The following is a 22,339-nucleotide window of genomic DNA, read 5'->3' as shown; positions in this document are numbered from 1 at the left end:
CTCAGTGATTGGCACCCCTGGATCATCATCGTGTCCATCATCTACTGCTTGCTCCAACCCCCTCAGAAATGCTGAGCTCCATGCTCTTTGCACACATCTTCCCCCGCCTGGCCACCTGCAGCATTGCTCTCCATTCCCTCCCCATAATTCAACATTCATTGTTCCACTCCCCACATTCCCTGGCACTGTCATACTGCTGTGAACAATTAGTTGGATTTAATTGATTTCTTTTCAGAAGCATATGTGAAACTGCTTCACGTATGGCCACTCCCTTTGAAAATGACTCAGGTGGCTGCTTCCAGTCCTCATTATTTATATTATTGTATTGCCTAGGAGCCCCTGTTATGGACCAGGACACCATTGTTTCTTTCTCAGCTTGCCTTCATCCACTTCTCTTGCTGTGCTCAGATATGTGCAAGCATGCACTCACTTCTTACTCGAGAGAGAGAAGCAGCGTTCAGGGTGATAGAGCAGACAGCAGCATCCCTCTGCATTGTTAGCAATGGAATTAAATCATAAACAAAGAGCAATATGCTGTGGGAAACAACCTGGAAAGAGCTTGCACTACTCCTTTACTTCTGAAAGCAGGCAAAAGGCTTTATTAGTTAGCGATTTCTGGGCTTATTTTTCCCCTCTTACATCAGCTGGGAAACTGTCAATGTGATTATTTTAATGGACCAAATTTTTAAAAATTCCAGTTTGTGAAGGAGCACTCTTTAAACAATTCCTTTTAAAAATAAGTGTGTTCCTACTTCCTTGTTTATGACTATAAAGCTCTTTCAGCAAAGGATGAATTGACTATAAAGGGGAATTGAGCATAAAGGCCAGTTGACAAAAGCATCCCTCTTTAGAAAGGTACTTCAGCAATAAGAACTGCCATAGTGGGTCAGACCAAAGGTCTATCTAACCCATTATCCTGTCTTCCAACAGTGGCCAATGCCAGGTGCTTCAGGGGGAATGAACAGAACAGGTAATCAACAAGTGATCCATCACCTGTTGCCCATTCCTAGCTTCTGGCAAACAGAGGCTGGGAATACCATTGAGGCACCTATCCTCCATGAACTTAAGTAGTTCTTTTATGAACCCTGTTATAGTCTTGGGCTTCACAACATCCTTAGTAAAGAGTTCCACAGGTGCATTGTGTGAAGAAATACTTCCATTTGTTTTTAAATGTGCTGCCTATTATGTCATTTGGTGACCCCTACTTCTTGTGTTTTTGAGAAGGAGTAAATAAAACTTCCTTATTTACTTTCTGCCCACCAGTCACGATTTTATAGTCCTCTATCATATCCCCCTTTAGTCATCTCAGTTGAAGTCCTAGTCTTCTTAATCTCTCCTCATTTGGAAGCTGTTCCATGCCCCTAAATCATTTTTGTTGCCCTTCTATGTACCTCCCCCCACACACACCTTTTTTTGAAATGGGGCAACCAGATGTGCACATAGTACTCAAGTTGTGGGTGTACCATGGATTTTTATAGAGGCAATATATTTTCTGTCGTATCTATCCCTTTCCTAATGATTCCCACGTTATCTTTTTTGACTGCCTCTGCAAGTTGAGTGAGTGTTTTCAGAGAACTATCCACAATGATGCCAAAATCTTTCTTGAGTTGTAACAGCTAATTTAGACCATCATTTTATATATATCGTTGAGATTGTTTTCCACTGTGCATTACTTTGCATTTATCAACACTGAATTTCATCTGCCATTTTGTTGCCCAGTCACCCAGTTTTGTGAGGTGCCTTAGTTACATCCAAAGCAGATTGCAAAGAGTTAAAAACTACTCAAGATTGTATCACCTGCAAATTTTGCCACCTCACTGCTTACCCCTTTTTCCAGATCATTTATGCTTAAGTGCTGTTCAAGTCAATGATATTTAGGCATGGGATTCCATGCAATCCTGAATTGGGATCTCAAGGCCTGATCTTATGCCCTGAAGTCAGTGACATTTTGCCAATTGACTTCAGTGGGAATTGGATCAGGCTCTAAGAGAACAAATGGAAAAACAGAGACAGTTATTACTGTAAAATCCCTCAATTTATAGCTATTGTGGCATCTATTGGACTATGCTTTCTTGGGGAGATGCTGTAGTGTTAGTCATGTATACTCTTGCTAACCACAAGCAAGAAGAACAAAACACGATTTCCTGTGACTTGCTGTGTGTCTATATCTAGAAGCAGGATTAGAGGAAACTGTTGTACTGCAGATTTGAAATTGGTTTTAGAATAATGCTTATTTCTTGTTGTTTTGAATAAAAGCTTATTTAAACCCAGTACTGAGGCTGCTTTGTTGCCTGACTGGATTCCCTGTCTCAGCAACTGGTTCTGTTTGTGAGTCAGTTTCAGTTGGCAACAGCTGTGGCAGTGTGCAGTGTCATGTAAGGTGTCTGGCTGTTCTAACTTCCCACTGAAGCTCAACACTTCAGACTGTCATTCAGCAAAGCACTTAACCATAGCCTGGATCTGTAATGAGACTTAGACATGGCAGTGATCAGCACTGCAACACCTAACTTTTAGACGCCTAGAAAATCACTAATGCAATAATGGGATCCACAAAGCCTGGGTTAGGTATCTAGGCTCCCTATACAATGCCTAGACAAGGACATACCTAAAGAATGGGATCCACAAAAGTCAGGATGCTCAGCAGGGAACCACCTGGCCAGCCAATAGGAGATGCTGACAAGAGGGGTGTGTCCTAAGCCCCATACCTCTCATGGAATTAGATGCCTAAATCCTAGAGACAGCTGAGAATCCCTCCCCTGAAGTCAAATGGCTTAGAAGTCTAAGCTGCTGCTTGCAAGAAGTGGTTGTGCCTCGGCTTCCTTTATAACTTTTAGTCCAGTGGTTAGAGCACTCACCTAGGCTGTGGGAGACTGGTTTAATCCTCCCCCCCGCCCTTTCTGCCTGATGGAGAGAAGAGGCAATTAAACCTGTGTCTCCCACATCCCAGATAAGAGCTCTAACCACTGGACTAAACGTTTTATAAGGAGGCACGTCCTCCTCTGGTTTTGAACGGGCCCTATTCTAAGAGATCCTCCCACAGGCAAGGTAAATGAGGTGTATCTCTCTCCCTTCCCTTGAATGTTTCTCTCCCATCCCCCCCTTCCACCTGATTTAAGGATTGTGCTGGGACTTGTATGGGAGATAAATGTCTGGATCCTTAGAGTGAGACAGCAGTGCACATGCCTACAGGCAGGAACTTAGGCATGTAGGAAACTTTTTATAGGGAAAAATGTAGATGCCTGCTGTGTTAGGTGCAGCTCAGTGTGAGTTTTGCAGTGTCTAACGCTGGGACTAAGAGCCTAAACCCCAGATTTAGATACTTTAGTCTGTTCAACAAATCCATCCATATGCAGCAAAACTGTTCAAACTCATGCTTTGGTTTAAACACAGTGCTCTAAGGTAAAGCATATCTTAGGTACCACTTGTTAGTGTAGCAGTTACAAAATGCTCAGGCAGAAATGTGATTTCAAGTTGTGTCCCATTAGTGTAGCCTAGAGCCCAGAGAAACAGTGCAGTTGGACTGAATTTGCAGCTAGGAACTCTAAAATTCTGTTCCTGCCTCTCTCCACCCCAGTTTATGCGACCTTTAAGCAAGTCACATAATCTCCTTGTGCAACTGTTATGGGCTAGCTGTCCTTTAAGGGGACTCAGCTCAGCTTTTCCTGTGATGTGGCAGTTAACCCCCAGCTGATCCTGATCTGGTGACTCATTTACAATTAGTGATCCCAGCTGTGACAGGATCAAGATGGACTATATAGAGATGAAAGAGAATGCAGTGAAGGAGACCCAGGAAGGAAAAGCAAGGGAGCTATCACTCTCAGGGAAGGGTCTGGTGAAGGTAGGCTGAAGAGGGCCTTGTGACGCTGCACTGCATATTCTTCATAGAAATATTGTTATGATATGAAAATAGCATCACTAAGATGATGGGTCATGTAGGTATCATTAGGAAGGTTATGATCTACTGAATGTGTATATCCAATTTGTATGAATGTATCATTTCTGTATTAGAGGTTAGGAATAATAACTGTGTAACAATTACAGCTGTGTGTGTATTTGGGGGAATGCTCACCAGATAGTAGGCAATCCCCCTCAATGGGCCATTAGAAAGAACACTAAGATTTGGAAGATACTAATCTCCAACCTTCCTGAGAAGTTCCCCAGGCTGCTGCTTTTACTCTACAGGGTCAGGTGATCAGGTCACCTGGTACTAAACCCCCATCTTGGGTTTTCAGTATTTTTCCATTAACAGGAGGTGGAGAGGAGGGTTAGACTGGGAAACAAAAGATTCCCACGTTATGTAAATTCTACTTTTAAGGCTGTGAAGTAAGTCAATCAGGACTCTTCTGTGTTGCCTCCCAGCCCAAGAGGGAAGATTGCAAAAAACACCTGACGGGAAAGGCAGTGGCTGAGTCCAGGCTGAGATAGGGGTCCAGTCTCTAAAGAGAAATAACTGGAACTCTGAGCTACAGAAATGCTGCAACCTGCCTAAAACAACATTTAGGGTGAGAAATTACATTGAGTATATTAAGCTTAGTTTGCGTGTTTTGTTTTATTTACTCAGTAATGTGCTTTGTTCTGTTTGCTATCCCTCTAATCACTTAAAATCTACCTTTTGTAGTTAATAATAAAAAAAAAAAAAAGTTTTATTACAAATCCCAGCTTGTACAATTCATATCTGGGGGTGTGTGTGTGTGTGTGCAAAAAGCTGTGTATATCTCCCTCCACATCGATGGAGGTGTGATTTATTTATTTGTTTGCAGTGTACAGATCTCTCTCTAGTGCAAGACAATATTATTTTGGGTTTACACTCCAAAGGAGGTGAGTACGTAGTAAATCCCTGAGCTGAATCTTCCCACACAAAGCTGATTTCAGTCTGTCTGCAGCTGGGTGTGGCCTTACCTGTGTGTGCAGTAGAGAAGGCTTGCGAGCCTGGCACAGCTAGAACAGGATGAGGAAACCCAGGCTGGTAGAACGGGCAGAATCAGTGGGATCCCAGCCCATCAGCTGGCACCCTGGACAGGGGGTTCAACCCTGTCACATGCCTGTAGGAAAGAGGGAGGACTAACAAAAGAACTCTGCAGTTCCCGGTAGTGGGGAAGAGCAAGGAACTTCAGCATAGTTTGAGAGGGGCAGAAAAAGCTTCTCTTTGGAGGTTGGTATGGACTCTTTAGCTGGACTTTCCATTTCTGTCCGCTTCTGAGACTACGAAAGGTTTGACTTAGCCAGAGGGTGAAGTCACTGGACATGTATTGAGAGAGAAGTCATTGCAGGGTCAAAGAAGTCGTCAGTAACGGGCACTGGAGACAAAGTACTGCAATAGCCTCATGTGGGGCAAAATAAATGTTTGGAGGTGGTGTAAACAGAAGAGGTGTATGATCTGTCTTGCTTCAGAACAAAACTAGATGTCTCTGACATGGGGAAGGAGGAATGCAGAATAGTGGCTACTATTTATGGTCCTGACCTTGTAACCCCTTAGTCAAATAATTGTATAGCCTTTAGACTACTCACTAGAAAAGTGTTTGCAGGATTGGGCCCTCTATCTGTTTCATACCAAAGGGAAGTGCCCATCACAAAGCATCCTTTTGTTTGTTTACTTTGACCGCTTTCCCCCAATTAATTTAAGGGTGTTGATAGGATGGCTGCCTAAAAACCCTTTATATTAATGTCTTCTGAGAATGTATTGATTGGGCCTTTGTTTTCAGAAGGTGGTTATGGCTAGCTATTATGAGCTGTAAGAAAATCAATGTGTGTGTTTAATCACACTCTCAGAATTATGGGCCTTAGTCTCTTCTCATTTACACTGGGGTTAACTGTGGGTGACTATTGAAAACAATATGGTGACATTGGTTTAAGTCACAGGGCTTCATTGTCCCCTCAGTGTTTAAAAAAACCCATGTCCTTGCCTGTGTTGACAACTGTATCTTCAATTATTAAAATAAAATTGCACCTTGCACTACTTATGCCTTTTTATTTATACTGTTTCCCAGGCTACAAGACATGCCTTAAGTCAGTACTATTTTTATTTATGGTTACTTTCACTCTTTCACACGTGTTCAGTGCGGTGATGTTGTAGCAGCTACACACCTCAGGGGAATGTTCTTAAATCCAAACACTAGCTTGGATTGAATGGGGGGGGGGGCGAGGGAGGAGGAGGAAGAGGGGGAACCTATTGAAATACAGTTTTGTAATTCCCTAAGCTTTTAATTTTTTGTTTTACAAGAACAAGTATCTCTACTTTGTCCTTATGACAAAATTCCCTCCCTAATTAAATTAACTATTTTTTCTCTTAAACTTGATATTGGTGTCTTAGTTAGTAAATGCTTTACAAGTTTAAATTTTGTGACTGAGCTATGAAACCAGACAGTAACTTTCACATGTACCATTGTGTCTTCATGAATTGTTGCAATGCACTTTGTTTTATCAGTGGTTATTACTTAAAGCTTAGTATAAAAGGCCTGCAGTATGGCATATGTTGAACATAAATATAATGTGTTCAAGTTTTAACATTTTTCTTTGGAAACTACTGTAACAGTGATAAGAATGAATTGGTGAAGTAATGATGATCTTCTTTTGAAAGGTTTTTGATCAGCTCCCCTTTATACTTGATTTTGTTAATCATGTCAAACTGATTCTCCCCCCCCCCCCCCAACCCCCCCAAAAAACACACGCACACACACACACCCCTTCCCCATGGGATTACACACACACACACACGCACACACACACACACACACAGAGCCCCCCATACCCCAGATCTCCATTATACCAGACTCTGTGTTCAGTTTATATTATTTGTTTCTTCTTTGATCCAGACTCCCACTGATCTTTGGGAATTACATTAGATTAGAAGGATTCTATGACATGGAATTAAACAGGCTAGCAAGTACAAAAGGCAGCTAATCCATTTTAATGAATGATTTTGTGATAAGCCTAATTGCTATGTTTTCAGTCAATGTACAGCATGCATTGATATCTTTCTCACCCTATTGTAATTCAGTGTCGGCTATCTATGTTTGTTTAACTTTAAATGTGAATAATCCCATTGATGGATTGAGGACGTTGGTCTGAATCAGGAGAGAGGGTTCCTGTGGTTTTCTCCACATACACCTCTACCTTGATATAACACTGTCTTCGGGAGCCAAAAAATCGTACTGCGTTCAGAGGTGAAACCGTGTTATATCGAACTTGCTTTGATCTACCGGAGTGTGCAGTGCCCCCCTCCTCCGTGAGCACTGCTTGACCACATTATATCCAAATTTGTGTTACATCAGGTCACGTTATATCGGGGTAGAGGTGCACCTGTTTACTTTTGGCAAAACTTATTAAAATCACATTGAGGAAAAAGCACCAGTCCTCTCGTAAGGCTTTGGAAGATCAAGGGGCTGCTTCATGAATTGTAACTATATCCAATCCTGCTCAAACAGAAAAACAGACTTTTAAAAAAAAACAACCTTGGGTCATTGACCAAACTAATAACAAATGTGTGAAAACAAGGATGTGATAAGGGTGTTTTACTAATAACTGTTTTCCAGCCTTATTGATAGTGGCTGCAACTGTGGCAATAAACATATGCCACATTGTCACTTTTCAGTCTCAGGAGAAGTGTCAGCTTTAACTTGTCTTCAGGCAGTATAACAAGTAGAAGGAAACAAATCTCCATTACAAAAGGGCATATCTTGCACACTGAGATGCAGCTCAATACCACCATTAGTTTAATGTAGGTCGCCAGCAACTGGGGCTTGGCTACACTGGCACTTTACAGGGCTGCAACTTTCGCGCTCAGGGGTGTGAGAAAACACCCCCCTGAGCGCTGCAAGATGCAGCGCTGTAAAGCGTCAGTGTAATCAGGGCGGCAGCGCTGTGAGCGCAGCTCCCAGCGCTGCACGCTACACCCGTAAGGGATGTGGTTTACAAGCAGCGCTGGGAGAGCTCTCTCCCAGCACTGCGGCTTTGACTACACTCACACTTCAAAGCGCTGCTGGGGCAGCGCTTTGAAATTTCTAATGTAGCCAAAGCCTATTGAGATTTGGTGTTTTAATTGTCCTTTTCTAGCTACAGCTTGGTTCAAAAAACAACCTTCCTTAAATCCTGGACAAATCACTTGTTTATCAGATTGACACCACTCTGAAGCAGTGTATTCTGAAACAGATGAGCCATGAAACATGGGTTATCAGGTTCAAGTTCATTTGGATCTAGATTGGTATTGTGGTAAACAATAAAATAGTGTAGTTGTGTTTAGGGGCACTGACTCAGGATCAGAGCCCCAGTGTGCTAGGTAGTGTACAAAGTCAGTCCCTGCCTCAAAAAGCTTGCAATCCAAGTGAAAATACTGTGAGATTACCAGATCCCAGTGTGTAACTTCCTTAGACAGAGAAGATTGAGAAACAGATTTAATTAACGAGAAAATGTGCAGATAAAGTGTATTGCAGTTAGACATAGGAAGTGCTGCCCTGATATTCTCTTGCAAAACAGTAATTCTTGCTACAGGGTATGCTATTAAAGGAACTTTTTGCTTTTTCTATTAGTGTGAAATTTTATTCGTGTTAGTTTTTCCAGTTAGTGACCTTTGATTTTTATAATAAATGAGATGGACACTTTTTTTTTTTTTTAAATGAATGATTCACTGGCATTCCAGTACAATGCAACATGGTGGGTCATATGTTGCTGAAATCAATGGACGGGGTAGTTCATGCATCTAACAAAGACTAGAGTTCTGCCTTGTGAGCATGGGCCCAAATATGCACTCCTTATTCAGGCAGAACTCTCACGGGCATCAGTGGGAGTTCTGTTTGAGTGAACACTACTGAATTAGATCCTTCATGTCTGAGCTCTAATATTTATACAGCTTTCTGTGTATATTGTGCCCAACCAGAAAATTGTGGCAAACATGAAGCAATTGAGCAATCTGTGCATATTGAATGCTGTGATAAGCACATTCTCTGTCCAAAATGTTGATAGTCCCCTCACTGAGTTCAAATGACAACAGGCCGGCAAAACGGTGTCTAGAATTGAAGGTCTGCTTCCTTGCAGGAGCAGGATTGGGGCCCAAATGGAGAAGGAAAATACAAATGGTAGATGGAGAGCTTAATTTGAATATACCAAAAAAGGCATGTTTATGTATAGTGAGCAATGAAGCAAATACGCCCAGAGGAGAGGTTTTTTCAGTCATAAAAATGAGATAACGTGCGTACTTTTGCAGTAGGGCAGAAAACTCTTAAATTGCTTACTTTTAACAATGGAAAGCATAAATACAATAGAGGGTGTGTGTATCCATGGAAGCATGCTTTGTTAAAATCAATCATATGTTACTTATACAAAATGCAAATTTACTTGGATTTTGTTGGTAACTTTGCAGTTATGCTCTGGATAATGTGATAGTGTTAGCTATGGTGATGATCCCAGCTGATTTGAATTCAGATTTTTGTTTAAAAAAAAAAAATGCTTTCAAGCAGACAACCATCACAATTTCTGCCCACAAAGTCTTAATAGTCAATCTTTATTTTTAGGATCTCCAGGGTTGGTATAGGTATAAATAACTGTTCAGAGCTATAACCTTTCATTGGTGATATCTGCCAAGCAGGGTTATTTCTCTTGTCAAGCATATCAGCACAGAAGGGAAAGAGAACATTTTGTGTTAATGCTACTGACTGAGTAATAAACTGGATCTGTGATAGTTCTCGTTTTATCTATTCAAAGGACATTGTTGGGTCAATTTTTTGGGCCTTAACGTCTATCTTAAAATTGCCTAGTGATGATAAACTCTTTTTTTAAATTTCACCTTTGTGTCACAAAAAAATAATTCCTTTATAAGACATCTACAGGCTATATTGTTGGGGTACAGTTGCTGGCTCTGTAGCAAAAGTTGCCTAACCAACACTATTCTGAGAGCTCTGCTGAGGATGCCAGTACATAAAGAAGTAAACCAAGACTTGATGATTGCACTGCATTAGAATAGTAGGAGAAAAGCCACATGCTAATTTTTAAAAATTTCCTTTTCTAAAAAGGAGGAAGACTTCTTATTTTTAAGCTTCTGATATGTAATTTCAAATTATGGAGACTGGATTTGACGTTTGATGGCCCTTTGAAGTTTTTGTAGGCTTAAAGGTGACCTGCAAAATGTTCTGAGCTGGCTCACTTTTTCAGCTTATCTGTGTTACTGAATAAAGACTCAGGGCTTGGCTACACTTGCAAGTTGCAGCGCTGGCGAGGGGGTTACAGCGCTGCAACTTAGCAGGTGTCTACACTTAAAAGCTCAGCCAGCGCTGCAACTCCCTGTTTGCAGTGCTGGCTGTACACCTGGGTCTGCTTCCGGTGCTAGAGACCAGCGCTGGTGATGCGAGCTGGTCATCAGGTGTGGACACTCACCAGCGTTTTATTGGCCTCCAGGGTTAGGACTATCCCAGCATTCCTTTCAGCCTCTGGTCATTGCTTCGCACTCCACCGCTGTGGTCAGAGCTGGAGAGGAGGGGAGGTTGTAGAGACGAGAGGGAGGCTACTGAGGTGTTGGAGACTCCAGGAGTCATGCAGGCAGAGCTATTTCAGCAGGAAGAGCTAGCCAGTCGCAGCTGCTGGACTTGGTAGTGAGAACCAGCAGAGGAGCCTATTCCTGTAAGAAGTTTTTATAGGGTGCAAATGTTTTGGAGCAGGGGGCTATGGCTGCTGCAAGCTGCCTAGATTGGAATAGCCCATTGATTCCCCGTAGCTTTCTTGCTTTCCACAAGCCACAGAAACCCCATGGCTTCCAGAGTGAACACCCCACCCCACCCTTCCCAGGTGAGTGCATGTGCAAGATGGCTCTGAGAGTAGCTGCTGTGGCAGATGTGGGTGTAGGGTCAATGTTATTCCCTGTAGCTGTCTTTGCTTCCACAGTCACAGAACCATCGGTTCCACAGTGAAGCAACCCACCCCACCCTGCCCAGGTGAGCCAGTGCAGCCCCCTTCCAGTGAGTCGCGTGGGGAACTCGCCATCTCTATCTGCAGCTGCGGCTCTCTTGCTATGCTCAGAATGGTAAGATGTACCAAACTCTTAAACAGTGCAAGCTCTGTATTAACAGTTTATCTCTCTGTGTTTTTTTTTTTTTTTTTTTAAAGTGACCTTGAATACTGCTCCATCAGTGCAGACTTCTGAAAGACTGCAAAGCTTAAGAAAAATCAAGGAAGACTAAGAAGAGATGTGAAAGCAGTTATGAATTGTATTCCACAGAAATAAAATTGCAAGCTGGAGGGATAAGGAAACCATGAAAAAGGAACAGGCTGCCAAGATAAAGGAGAAGGCTGCCAAGAGAAAGGAATTGACTACAAGAGAAGCACAGATCGCAGGGATGACTTAAAAAAAAAAGTGGAAAAAAAGCCTCTCATTTTTCATGTATTTCTTCTCCATAACTATATGAAAATAAATTATATACATTGCATCATATGTGCTGTTGGTTATTAATGACTGCTGTTTCACATGTGTGGGTCTGCCACTCCCTGGGGTGTGCACATGTGTTGTTCCAGCTGCTCTGCAGGTTAATGCCTGGAAACTGCAGGGCAGCAGTGGACATGGGGCTGGCTGAAGGCAGGCAGGGCTGACTGGAGTAGGGTCTGGCTGCAGCAGGACAAGGGATGTGGGGCTGGTTGGAGACAAGGGGTGTGGGGGGCCTGGCTTCAGGCAGTGGGGTGCAGCAGGGGTTGACTGGAAACAGGCAGGGGTGCGGGCTGGGCAGAGTGTGCAGAGCTGATGCGGCAGCAGTGTGTGGGGGGCTGGCTGGCTTTGGGCAGGGCTGCAGGGTGTGTGGCAGGGGTTAGCTGGAGACAGGACAGGGTGTTTGGCAGAGGTGTGTGGGCACGGGGTGCAGAGCTGCTGCAGGCAGGGGGGCTGGACTGGTGTGGGAAGGTCATGGGGTGCAGCAGAGGCAGCTGGAACCACCCTTTAAGTAGCCCAAACCCCTTCTACTCCGGGACCTTTTAATAGCCGCGGGAGCGCTGGGAATGCAGAGGGAGGGGGCTCCGGCGGCTATTGAAGGATGGGGTGGAGAGACGCATGGAGCCCAGGATTTAAATACCCCCTCACTGCCCAGGGCTCAGGGGGGCCATTTAAAGGGCCAGAGCTCCAGCCAGGGTCGCGGGGCTTGCCGCGCTCTGACGGATCCAGACGGAGAGCGGGCTGGCCGCACTCCAGCCGAGCCGCCGGCCTTGCTGCACTCCAGCTGGAGGCGGCAAGCTCCGCGACCCGCTCTCCGGCTGGAGCCCGTCCAGAGCGCGGCAAGCTCCGTGACTCCGTCTCCTGGCGGAGGGCGACAAAGCCCCCGCGCCCACTCTCATGGCTGGAGCCGCCGGAGCCCCGCAAGCCGCAGCCGGCTGGAGCTCTGCTGGGAGAGCGGGCCATGCCACGCTCCGCCGGCGCTTCACCAAAGAGCGGGACATGGAGCAGACCGCAGCTGGGACGGGTAGTTTAAAAAAAACAAACTAAAAGGTGCCTAAGGTGCGGGGCCTCTTAGGCGTGGGTCCGATTCCCTGGCAGCACGGGTGGTGAAAAGGAAGCGGAATGACGCACCTTCCGTCCTTCCCACGCGACAAAATGGACGAGTGCCTGTGGGTAGCGCCCAATGCACCAACTCACAACAGCGCTGCAACTGGTGCAAGTGTGACACACTGCAGCGCTGGTCCGACAGCTGTACGACCACAGCTGTAACTGCCAGCGCTGCAAAACTGTAAGTGTAGACAAAGCCTCAGTCTTGCAAGATGATTAGCTCACTTGCTCTATCAAGCAAAGCAGTTTTGTAATCATCTGGGTAGTTTTATTGATTTCAGTGGGACTGCTCAGGTGCCTAACATCTAGAATGCTTAGCACCTGGCAGAACTGAGTGTTTTGTAAAGGGAGACCGATCTTCAAAAGCTAAACAAGTTACGCATGCAGGTATGTGTGTAGTACCATTCACCAGCAGGGACTAAGTGGCTGGTAGCTCAGAGTATCTTGTGAGCCTTGATTAAAACTGCTGCCCCAGCGAATGAAGCAAACAGTTTTTCTTTGTTTGTCTTGAATTTCTCAAGACTGTAAGGTTTCAGAATAGCAGCCCTGTTAGTCTCTCTTCAAGACTGTAAGAATGTAACTTTTGGGTTTGATCATGAAGATAAAGTCCGAGGAACATATCTTATTTTGAATGTAATTGTCTGAACAGCTGTTTCATACTTTATCAATAAGGATCTGATTTAGCAAAGCATATGAACACGGTTGACACTGAGTACCTGCGTAATCCCATCTCTATCCAGCAAAGCACTTAATTCTTGAAGACAGTGGGATTTAGGCATAGGAGCAAGTATTTATCACCAAGTGATGTAAATTGACTGAAAATATGGCTCTTTTTCAGTGTCTGTAAGTATTTGTAATCAGGTCTTTCTCTTAAGAATAGAAAAAAAGATTTAGTAGGAAAGCAGTGACTCCACATTAACACTAGCAGTGAGTTATCTATGTATTAAAATGTTTTGTTTCTGTTTTCTAACAGCTGGTATTGTTGCTTGGTTTTGCAGACTGTCTTCTGAATTCCTGAAAGTTCCCCTTGCAGTCTTAACGAACCATGGACATCATTGGCTTTCTGAAGTCTCAGTTCATTTGCCACCTTCTTATCTGCTATATATTTATAGTGTCGGGACTGATAATTAACTTCATTCAGCTCTTCACACTTGTCCTCTGGCCAATCAACAAGCAGCTTTTCAGGAAGATCAATTGCAGGCTGGCTTACTGCATTTCAAGCCGTAAGAATTTTTTTAAAGTTTTATTTCCATATCTTGACCAATGAATTAGTTTAAGTAGTAATCCTATCTATGTTTGCATATTCACTCATATAAATCCCTACATTTTGCTGTGAGACTATATATGTGTATTGGTTAAAGTATGTGAGGTTTTATTAAAATGTGCTATAAAGTATAACTTTCTTTCATCCACTCATATTGGGGCATTCACTTGACACGAGATAATACAGATATTGGACTCTTACAATAAGCATCATGTTTGATTGGCCAAAAAAGTAAATACTGACCCAGGAATGATAGAACTTAATATTTACAGAGGTATATGTATATATGTCACTGTATATCAGTGGTCCCCAACCTTTTTGTGACCAGTAGCACATCCATGTTTTCAGAACAGTATGGTGGGCGCCAACAATTACTCATATAATGCAGGGCTGGCTCCAGGCACCAGTGGACCTAACATGTGCCTGGGGCAGCACGTGCTACGGAGCAGCATTCCATCCATTCTGCAGAGTTGGAGCATGTTTTTGGTTTGGTTTTGTTTCTTTGGTGCGAGTTCTGGGTAGTGCGGAGAGAAGCCAGGAGGACAGAGAACACTGGCGCCTGCAAACCCAGAGTACTCTGTCCCCAGCAGGTGGGGTCCCAGCTTCTCTCCCCTGCTGGGAACTAGGAGGACCCCGCACCTGCTGGGGACAGAGAATACTGGCACCTGCAGCCCAGGAGTTCTGTCCCTGGCAGGCGCAGGACCGCGACTTCTCTCCCCTACTGGGCACTAGGTGGGTGCACATAAATGCTCTGGCGGGCCCCATGGCGCCCACGGGCACCGCGTTGGGGACCACTGCTGTGTATAGTTACATACATTCTAAATGGTTCTCATCCAGTATATCTTCTGATTTCTCCATTATCCTGAAGATGACTTTATTTTTTTAAATTGGGTAAGAAGTGTTCCAGATTTCAGTAGTGTTGGCATGAAAAGATGATAAATAATACCGGCTCACAACATGACTCTTACATACAGTACTAGCTTGATTTGAAACTATTGTTTTTATTCATTGAATAAACATGTCAAATTGTAGACTACTGTATCTATGCCAGGGGCATAACCATGGGTGGGCCTTGATGGGTCGCGGCTCACCCACTTAGCATCCTGGTCCGCCCAAATCTGAGCAGAGGTGTAGCATTGTCACAGTGGCCTGGAGCATCACTCAGGCACATGAAATCCAGTGTGGAGCTATGTGCCAGGCCCTTCAGAAACCTATGCTCCAGCAGCTCTGGCTTGCCATTTTCTGAGTTGCCCCATCCATGTGCCCATCTTGGCAGGCGAAGTCCTGTGTCTGGGGGCACTAGGGAAAGAGGGTGGCATCGGGGGAGAAGCTGAGCTAGCACAGTCTGTCATTGCCGGCCCACCCAAATTTCAATTCCTAGCTCCACCACTGATCTATGCATAGTATTTATGTAATGTGTATATAATCATAAGAATGACCATACCAGGTCAGAGCAATGGTCCATCTAGCCCAGTGTCCTGTCTTCTGACAATGACCAATACCAGGTGCCTCAGAGGGAATGAACAGAACAGGAAATCATCAAGTGACCCATCCCCTGTTGCCCATTCCCAGCTTCGGGCAAACAGACTAGGCTAGGGATACTTCAGAGCTTGGTTTTGCATCCCTGCCCATCCTGACTAATAGCCATTGATGGACTTATTCTACATGAATGTATCTAGTTCTCTTTTTAAACCCTGTTATAGTCTTGGCCTTCATAATATCCTCTGGCAAAGAGTTCCACAGGCTGACTGCGTTGTGTAAAGAAATGCTTCCTTTGTTTGTTTTTAAACTTGCTGCCTATTAATGTCATTTGGTGACCCCTAGTTCTTGTGTTAGGAGAAGGAGTAAATAACACTTCCTTATTTACTTTATAGACCTCTATCATATCCCCCCCTACCCTTAGTCATGTGTGCAGTATTCAGGATATGGCCATACTATGGATTTATATAGAGTCAATATATTTTCTGTCTTATCTACCCTTTTCCTAATGAATCCTAATAGAGTATACAATAGTTAAAGTAACAGATTTATTTGGCCATAAGCTTTTGTGGATAAAAGGTGAGGTTTTTTTACACACGAAAGCTTATGCCCCAAGTAAATCTGTTAGCCTTTAAGGTGCCACCAGACTCCTTGTTGTTTTTGTGGATACAAACTAATATGGCTACCCCCTGATAATAGTTAGACTACTAATCTAGCACCAAATGGGAGCTTTGTTTAAGGGCTCCTGAATGTTTGGCCTCTTGTTGAGGAAAATAATGTTCAGAATATTAACAGAAAGCTACAGGGCCAGATTCTGCCACTTATTCATGCTCAGTACTACCTTGCAGCACATCTGGTTCCTTTGACATCAGTGGGTCCAGTTTTTTCTATAAGATAGCTCTCCGTGAGGGAAAGGGTGACAGAATCTGGCCCTATAAGCATCTATTATTGCCCGTATTTTCTACGGTACATGAAAAAGTGTTTATGCATGTTTAGTAAAAATCAAATGGCTGTGATCTCACTGGTGTAAATCAGGAACTACTCTATAGAGGTAAGAAGACTTCCATTAGTGTAAAATAACAGTTGTGATCAGAATCAGCCCAAAAGCTTAATTTTAAAGGAGAAACAATGTAACCTGCCCATTTTCAATAACAGCCTATGGACTGTAAAATACTAATATGTTCCCAACTGTCACTGTTTCTAAAATCATTGGACTAAATCCATGTTCAGTTTTTACACAGTCCTTACTCAGCTAAAATTTCCATTGACGTCAGTGAGTAAGGACTTAAGGATTTGGCCCATTGCTGTTGCTCCACATGGAGCCATAAATATAAGTGTCGTGGTGACGAAGCCTGCTGTCAGCCAGGCTGGCTTTTAGGAATGGTTATAGAAGTCCATGCCTTGTGAAGGATATGAAAGAGAGCTACATAAACCTGTTGAAGTGCTCTGATGGCACTGTGCTGAGTCCTTAACATGGACCCAGCTCTAAAGAAAAGACCTTTTGTCTGATGGTTTCCCCTCACAGAGTTGTCACCAGGCCCATTTCACCCAAAACCCCAGGTTCATTTTGTTTTCTAGATACTAGTAGGGATAGACTTTCGGGGTGTTTGTGTGGGTTTTTTTTTTTTAAACTTGGTTCTAATTTCTCCAGGGTCTAAAGCATTTTATTTTTTTAACAAGAATAGTTGCAAAGAGACACTTGCCTCTTGAGCACCTCTGAGCAGTTGGGTGCAATACCACAGTGTCCTTGGCAGGCTGCCAGGTGATCTTGGTAAGTTGAGTGTCTTGGCCCTTGAACCAAGTCAAAAAGTCCAAGTGAATCTCTTCCAGGGTGTTAGACTGTTTATTGGACTCTAATATCAGAGAGGTAGCCGTGTTAGTCTGGATCTGTAAAAGCAGCAGAGAGTCCTGTGGCACCTTATAGACTAACAGACATATTGGAGCATGAGCTTTTGTGGGTGAATACCCACTTCGTCAGATGCATATTGGACTCTATTTTCCCTCGCTATGATTTTCAGTCGTGGTTCTGGGCCCTTTAAATTTAGTCCTTTTGTTCCGGCTCCCAGATAAGCCATGTCTCCTTATTGAGGTTTGTCCCTTTACCTGTGACTGGTAGGGGAACCTGGACCTGTCAGCTACTCTGGGTTCCATTCCAGGGACTCTCTACACAGTAGCCATGTGCTGATCAACTTCAGTCCTTCACTGCTATTTCTAGCGATATCTCAGGGCCATTGTCCTCAGGTTCTTCCCTTTGCAATCCCAGCTGCGTAACTCTGTCTGATTGCCAGGCCAGGCTCCTTTGGTCAGAGGGGAGCACCCTTCACTCTGCTGGTCCCAGCCTGGAACTGAACTGCTTAGGCCAGGGAGCAGGCTCTTTTTATGGGCCAGCAGGCCCTGTTTGGTTATTGTTAGCCCTCGGAGGACCAGGTATCTCTAGCTTTCAAAATGGATGCTCTGGAGGGTCTTCTCTAGGCAAGCTTGAAGGACCCACCTTCCCTCCTCTGTTCCTCTCAGCTCACTACTACTTAAAGTGGGATGTAGTAGGACCACGGGAGCCGCAAAAGCTGAATACACCCTGCCACACCAGATTTCAAAGAAGCCTCCATTTGTATTGCAGGCAATGAGTTTTGTCACTTTAATGTGTTTTAATACTCTGAGATCACATCTGTACTCTCTGTATGTGAACATGGAGGGTTTTGCTTGCAGATGCTATTCAGGTGTGTGCCTAGGCTCAGCTCCAGTGGGGCAGTGTAGCACTAAAGCCAGCTTAGGTGTCTACTGGAGAAGTCCCCCTGCAGAGAGAGACCCTTGTGTGGCTGGCAAGCCAGAGCAGCTTCTATGGCACCCTTATTCATGATTGTTACTGCAGGGACTGCAACCTGGTATAGTCTTATTTATGGATGTGAGTATTGATTACTGATTGATCTATTAGGGCATTGGTTAAAGAGTCTGTTTCCTGAAGGCAATAGTATCCTTAACTACACTGGGATGCCCCAGCTGTGTGCCTCTAGAGGCTGGTAATTGTCCTAGATTAGAACAGCTGTCAAACTTCTCTAGTTTATGCAGGGGTTGGCAACCTTTCAGAAGTGCTGTGCCGGGTCTTCAGTCATTCACTCTGATTTAAGGTTTCACGTGCCGGTAATACATTTTAACGTTTTAGAAGGTCTTTTTCTCAAAGTCTGTAATATATAACTAAACTAGTGTGTGTAAAGTAAATAAGGTTTTTAAATGTTTAAGAAGCTTCATTTAAAATTAAACTAAAATTCAGAGCCCCCTGGACTGGTGGCCAGGTCGCAGGCAGTGTGAATGCCACTAAAAATCAGCGTGTGCGCCGCCTTCAGCATACATGCCATAGGCCATGGCTACACTGGAGAGTTACAGCGCTGCAACTTAGTAACTGTCCACACCTGCAAGGCACATCCAGTGCTGCAATCCCTGGCGCAGCGCTGGCTGTACACCTGGTCTGCTTGGGTATAACGATTGCAGTGCTGCTTGTCAGATGTGGCCACCAAAAGTGCTATAATTGCCTCCAGGGTATTAGGAGGTATCCAGAATGCCTGTTCACAACAAACTGGAAGAGATGGGCGAACTCTGGGCACCCCGGAGCTGCTTATTCTAAAAACAAACACAGCTCCTGTCTTGCCGAGCGAGGCAGGCAGGGGATTGCTTTGGAATGTTCACACTGTTTGCTTGAGGAGAGAAAGCCACACGGCGGGGGGCGAGTCCGTGTTGAGCAGCTGCTTTATGTGGTCTGAAGCTATTTGGAATGCATAATTTGCATTTAGTGAATAAGAGAGGCGGGGGGGGAAGGGTCGAAAACTTTTTAAAATGATTGAAGGTTGGTGCTGTATTTCTTCCACCTCTAGAATACTTTGCAAGGCAGGGAGCTGCACAACAGTGTCAGCCTTAAAATCGCCACTCTCTCTGTCTCCCCCACGCTCCCTGTCACACTCCACCCCACCCTCCTCTTTTGAAAAGCACATTGCAGCCACTTAAATGCCTGGGATATTGCCACTAAGCTACCACCCATAGACGTCCAAATGTGGCCACACTGCGCGCTGTAGCTGTCAGTGTGGGCCACACTGAAGCGCTTTCCTACACAGCTGATTACAAAGACCAGCTGTAAACTCTCAGCGCTGATACAGCTGTAACTGTACCATACCCATAGGTTGCCTACCCTTGCTACGGGCGGCTAGCATCTTGGATAGACCTGGGATCAGGAGTGGGCCACTGGTTGCCACATTATCCTCAATTATGCAAAGCGCTTGCTTCAGCACTGTTGCCACAACGCCCACAAACATTGAGTTGGCTGAAAGAGGCCTCGTTTTGAAATCATGACAGAGTAACTAGCTCTTGGTAAGAGTTGATTCAGTCTCCCTCTCCTCCCTCCCTCTCTCTCTCTCCCCCTCCGCCCCCATGCTGCACTGAACCCAAGCCTGAATGTAGTCATCCATATCTGCTTCTGTGGTTGAAACAAGGGGGGAAAACGGTATTAAGTTAACATATCCACAATCTCTGTACTGGAAGAGACTGCAAAATCAGTCAGTTAAAAATTAAATGGTTTTAAAAGTATAAGCAGTAAAGTCTCTTCTTTTGGAGCACTGGTTGTATTTATTTTGATTGATTAAAACAGTTTAGTTAGCGGTTACGTATGTCAACATTGGAAAAAAGAGGACACATCCATGGTCTTCCCAGACTCCTTGGCCCCTTACCCAAAGTCCTGCCCCAATCTCGATTCTTCCCCTGATTCCCTACGATTACCCCCTTCCCTTCAGCCACCCAAAAACAGACGACTTCCTCCTGGCTTCGACTTTCCCAGCTCGCTTCAGCTCTCCAGCCCATGTTGCCGCCCCCTTCCCCCCCCCCCCCCGCCGCCCCACACAGCAGCTGGACCTGGGGTAGGGTGGGGGAGGGAGTTGTTTCGGGTCCCAGGTCTGCCCGCAAGCTGGGCATCCTAGCCCCAACACACTCCCACCTGTGAGGCTGCATCCCAGCCGTGGGCTCCCTCTCCAGCCAGGCTAGAGCAAAGAAGTGCTGCGTGCATGGCTTGAGCCTTGCCCCTGGGCTCAGGGGGGTCTTCACCCTGCTCCCAGCTGGACCTGACGAGGCTGTAGCAGCTGAGGCTGGATGGCTGCAGGAGGTGTGCAGTGTGGGCCCTTCCCAGGGCGGGAAGGGAGAGCTTGGGCTCCCTGGAGCCACTGCCATACACAGAGAAACTTTCCTCTGCGTTGGGACCCTTCCCCTAGCAGTGTTTCTGTGGGGGGAGGGGAAGGAGGAGAGGGGGAGGCAGCCCTGGCTGCATGGACCGCTGGCAGGGAGCTCCTTGCACGGCCAGGGCAGAGGGGGGACACTGAGGCTCTGCCAGAGCCGCAGGGGATGCTCGGAGGAGGGAGAAGTGGCTGTGGGTTCCCCACACCCGCAGCTGGCTGCAGAGATGTCACTGCTCCTAGCCATGGGGCACAGGATTGCAGCAGCACTGGGTGGGAGGAGGGGTTGCAATCTGCAGGCTGCAGCAAGCTGACACTCCAAGTGGAGAGAGGGACAGTGGGTAGGGTTATCATACATCTGTATTTTCCATACATTTTTATATATTTAAAAAGGCCTCCCGGATGGCGATTAACAGCTAAAAAGCTGGACCTGTCCAGGAAAATATGGATATATGGTAACCCTAGCTTAGGTTGGGTCATTGCATTTGTAGATCTGACTGAAGTCCTTGCAGGATCAGGCCCTCGGTTTATATTTGGGGAAAGTAAAAAGGAGAGTACTTTGAAATGGTGATAAACCTCATATTGATTTGTAATAGCGTGAATCAGAGTCAACCAAAACAGTGAAATAGAGCAGGCATAGCTAGCATAACTCGAAAGCTAAGTGAAGGCAGCATAGCAAATTCCATTCGATCAAGCAAGTACCTCCATTTCGATGTTGAAGGTAAAGATAATTTCACGAAATTCAAGGGAAGTGTGTTTCATCTTCGACACGCCAAAAGTTCTCCTGAAATCACACATGCAAAGGGTGGCAGAGATTTGTTTTGCTATATTTTCTGCTGTGGACATAGTGTTCTCACTCTTCCATTTCCAGCACCTGCTTATCTTCCCTTATTCCCTCATCATGACTAAATTCTGGTGGCTTCTTGAAATAGTCCATGAATTTATGTTCTCATCCTGATTCTAATCCCTACTGCATCAGAAAAAAATGTGGTCATAATGAGACTTTATATGTGCTGTATTAGTGATCTCTTGAAACTGACTTATTTGTAGTACCCCCCCCCCCATCCTCAAAATAGGATGAGTTATAGATGGCATCTATATGCGCTTCCCTGCATTGCCTGACCAATGTGCCTAATCCTAGAATATCAGGGTTGGAAGGGACCTCAGGAGGTCATGTTGTACAACCCCCTGCTCAAAGCAGGACTAGTTCCCAACTAAATCGTCATAGCCAGGGCTTTGTCAAGCCTGACCTTAAAAACCTCTAAGGAAGGAGAGTCCACCACCTCCCTAGGTAACCCATTCCAGTGCTTCACCACCCTCCCAGTGAAATAGTTTTTCCGAATATCCAACCTCCCAGCTCTCTCCCCACCCCCCACAACTTGAGACCATTACTCCTTGTTCTGTCATCTGGTGCCACTGAGAACAATCTAGATCCATTCTCTTTGGAACTTGCTTTCAGGTAGTTGAAAACAGCTATCAAATTCTCCCTCATCCTTCTCTTCTGCAGACTCAATAATCCCAATTCCCTCAGCCTCTCAAAGTCATGTGTTCCAGCCCCCTAATCATTTTTGTTGGACTCTATTTTCCAATGTTTCCACATCTGTCTTGTAGTGTGGGGCCCAAAACTGGACACAGTACTCCACATGAGGTCTCACCAATGTCAAATAGAGGGGAATGATCACGTCTCTCGATCTGCTGGCAGTGCCCCTACTTCTACAACCCAAAATACCTTTAGCCGTCTTAGCAGCAAGGGCAAACTGTTGATTCGTATCCAGCTTCTTGTCCACTGAAACCCCTAGGTCCTTTTCTGCAGAACTGCTGACTAGCCATTCGGTCCTTAGTCTGTAGCAGTGCATGGGACTCTGCACTTGTAAGTGC

General features: G+C 45.0%; 1 protein-coding gene across 3 annotated transcripts in view; it reads left to right on the top strand.

The window, feature by feature from the left end:
* The window catches only part of AGPAT4 (1-acylglycerol-3-phosphate O-acyltransferase 4), a 139,606-nt gene that overhangs the window by 13,305 nt on the left and 103,962 nt on the right, over positions 1–22,339 (top strand). For 2 of the 3 annotated variants that reach the window (XM_032793204.2, XM_032793207.2), the window contains exon 2: positions 13,510–13,734. In XM_032793204.2, coding sequence (XP_032649095.1) covers positions 13,557–13,734 — 178 coding nt within the window. In that variant the 5' untranslated portion in view covers positions 13,510–13,556. Of the gene's footprint in view, positions 1–4,367; positions 4,503–13,509; positions 13,735–22,339 lie in introns of those variants that run through there. The other variant, XM_032793206.2, reaches the window with a different exon arrangement.

The sequence above is a fragment of the Chelonoidis abingdonii genome, chromosome 3, assembly GCF_003597395.2.
Source record: "Chelonoidis abingdonii isolate Lonesome George chromosome 3, CheloAbing_2.0, whole genome shotgun sequence".
Classification (NCBI taxonomy): Eukaryota; Metazoa; Chordata; order Testudines; family Testudinidae; genus Chelonoidis; species Chelonoidis abingdonii.
Note: the sequence above shows the minus strand (reverse complement) of the source record. Positions and strands in the feature narration are given on the sequence as shown.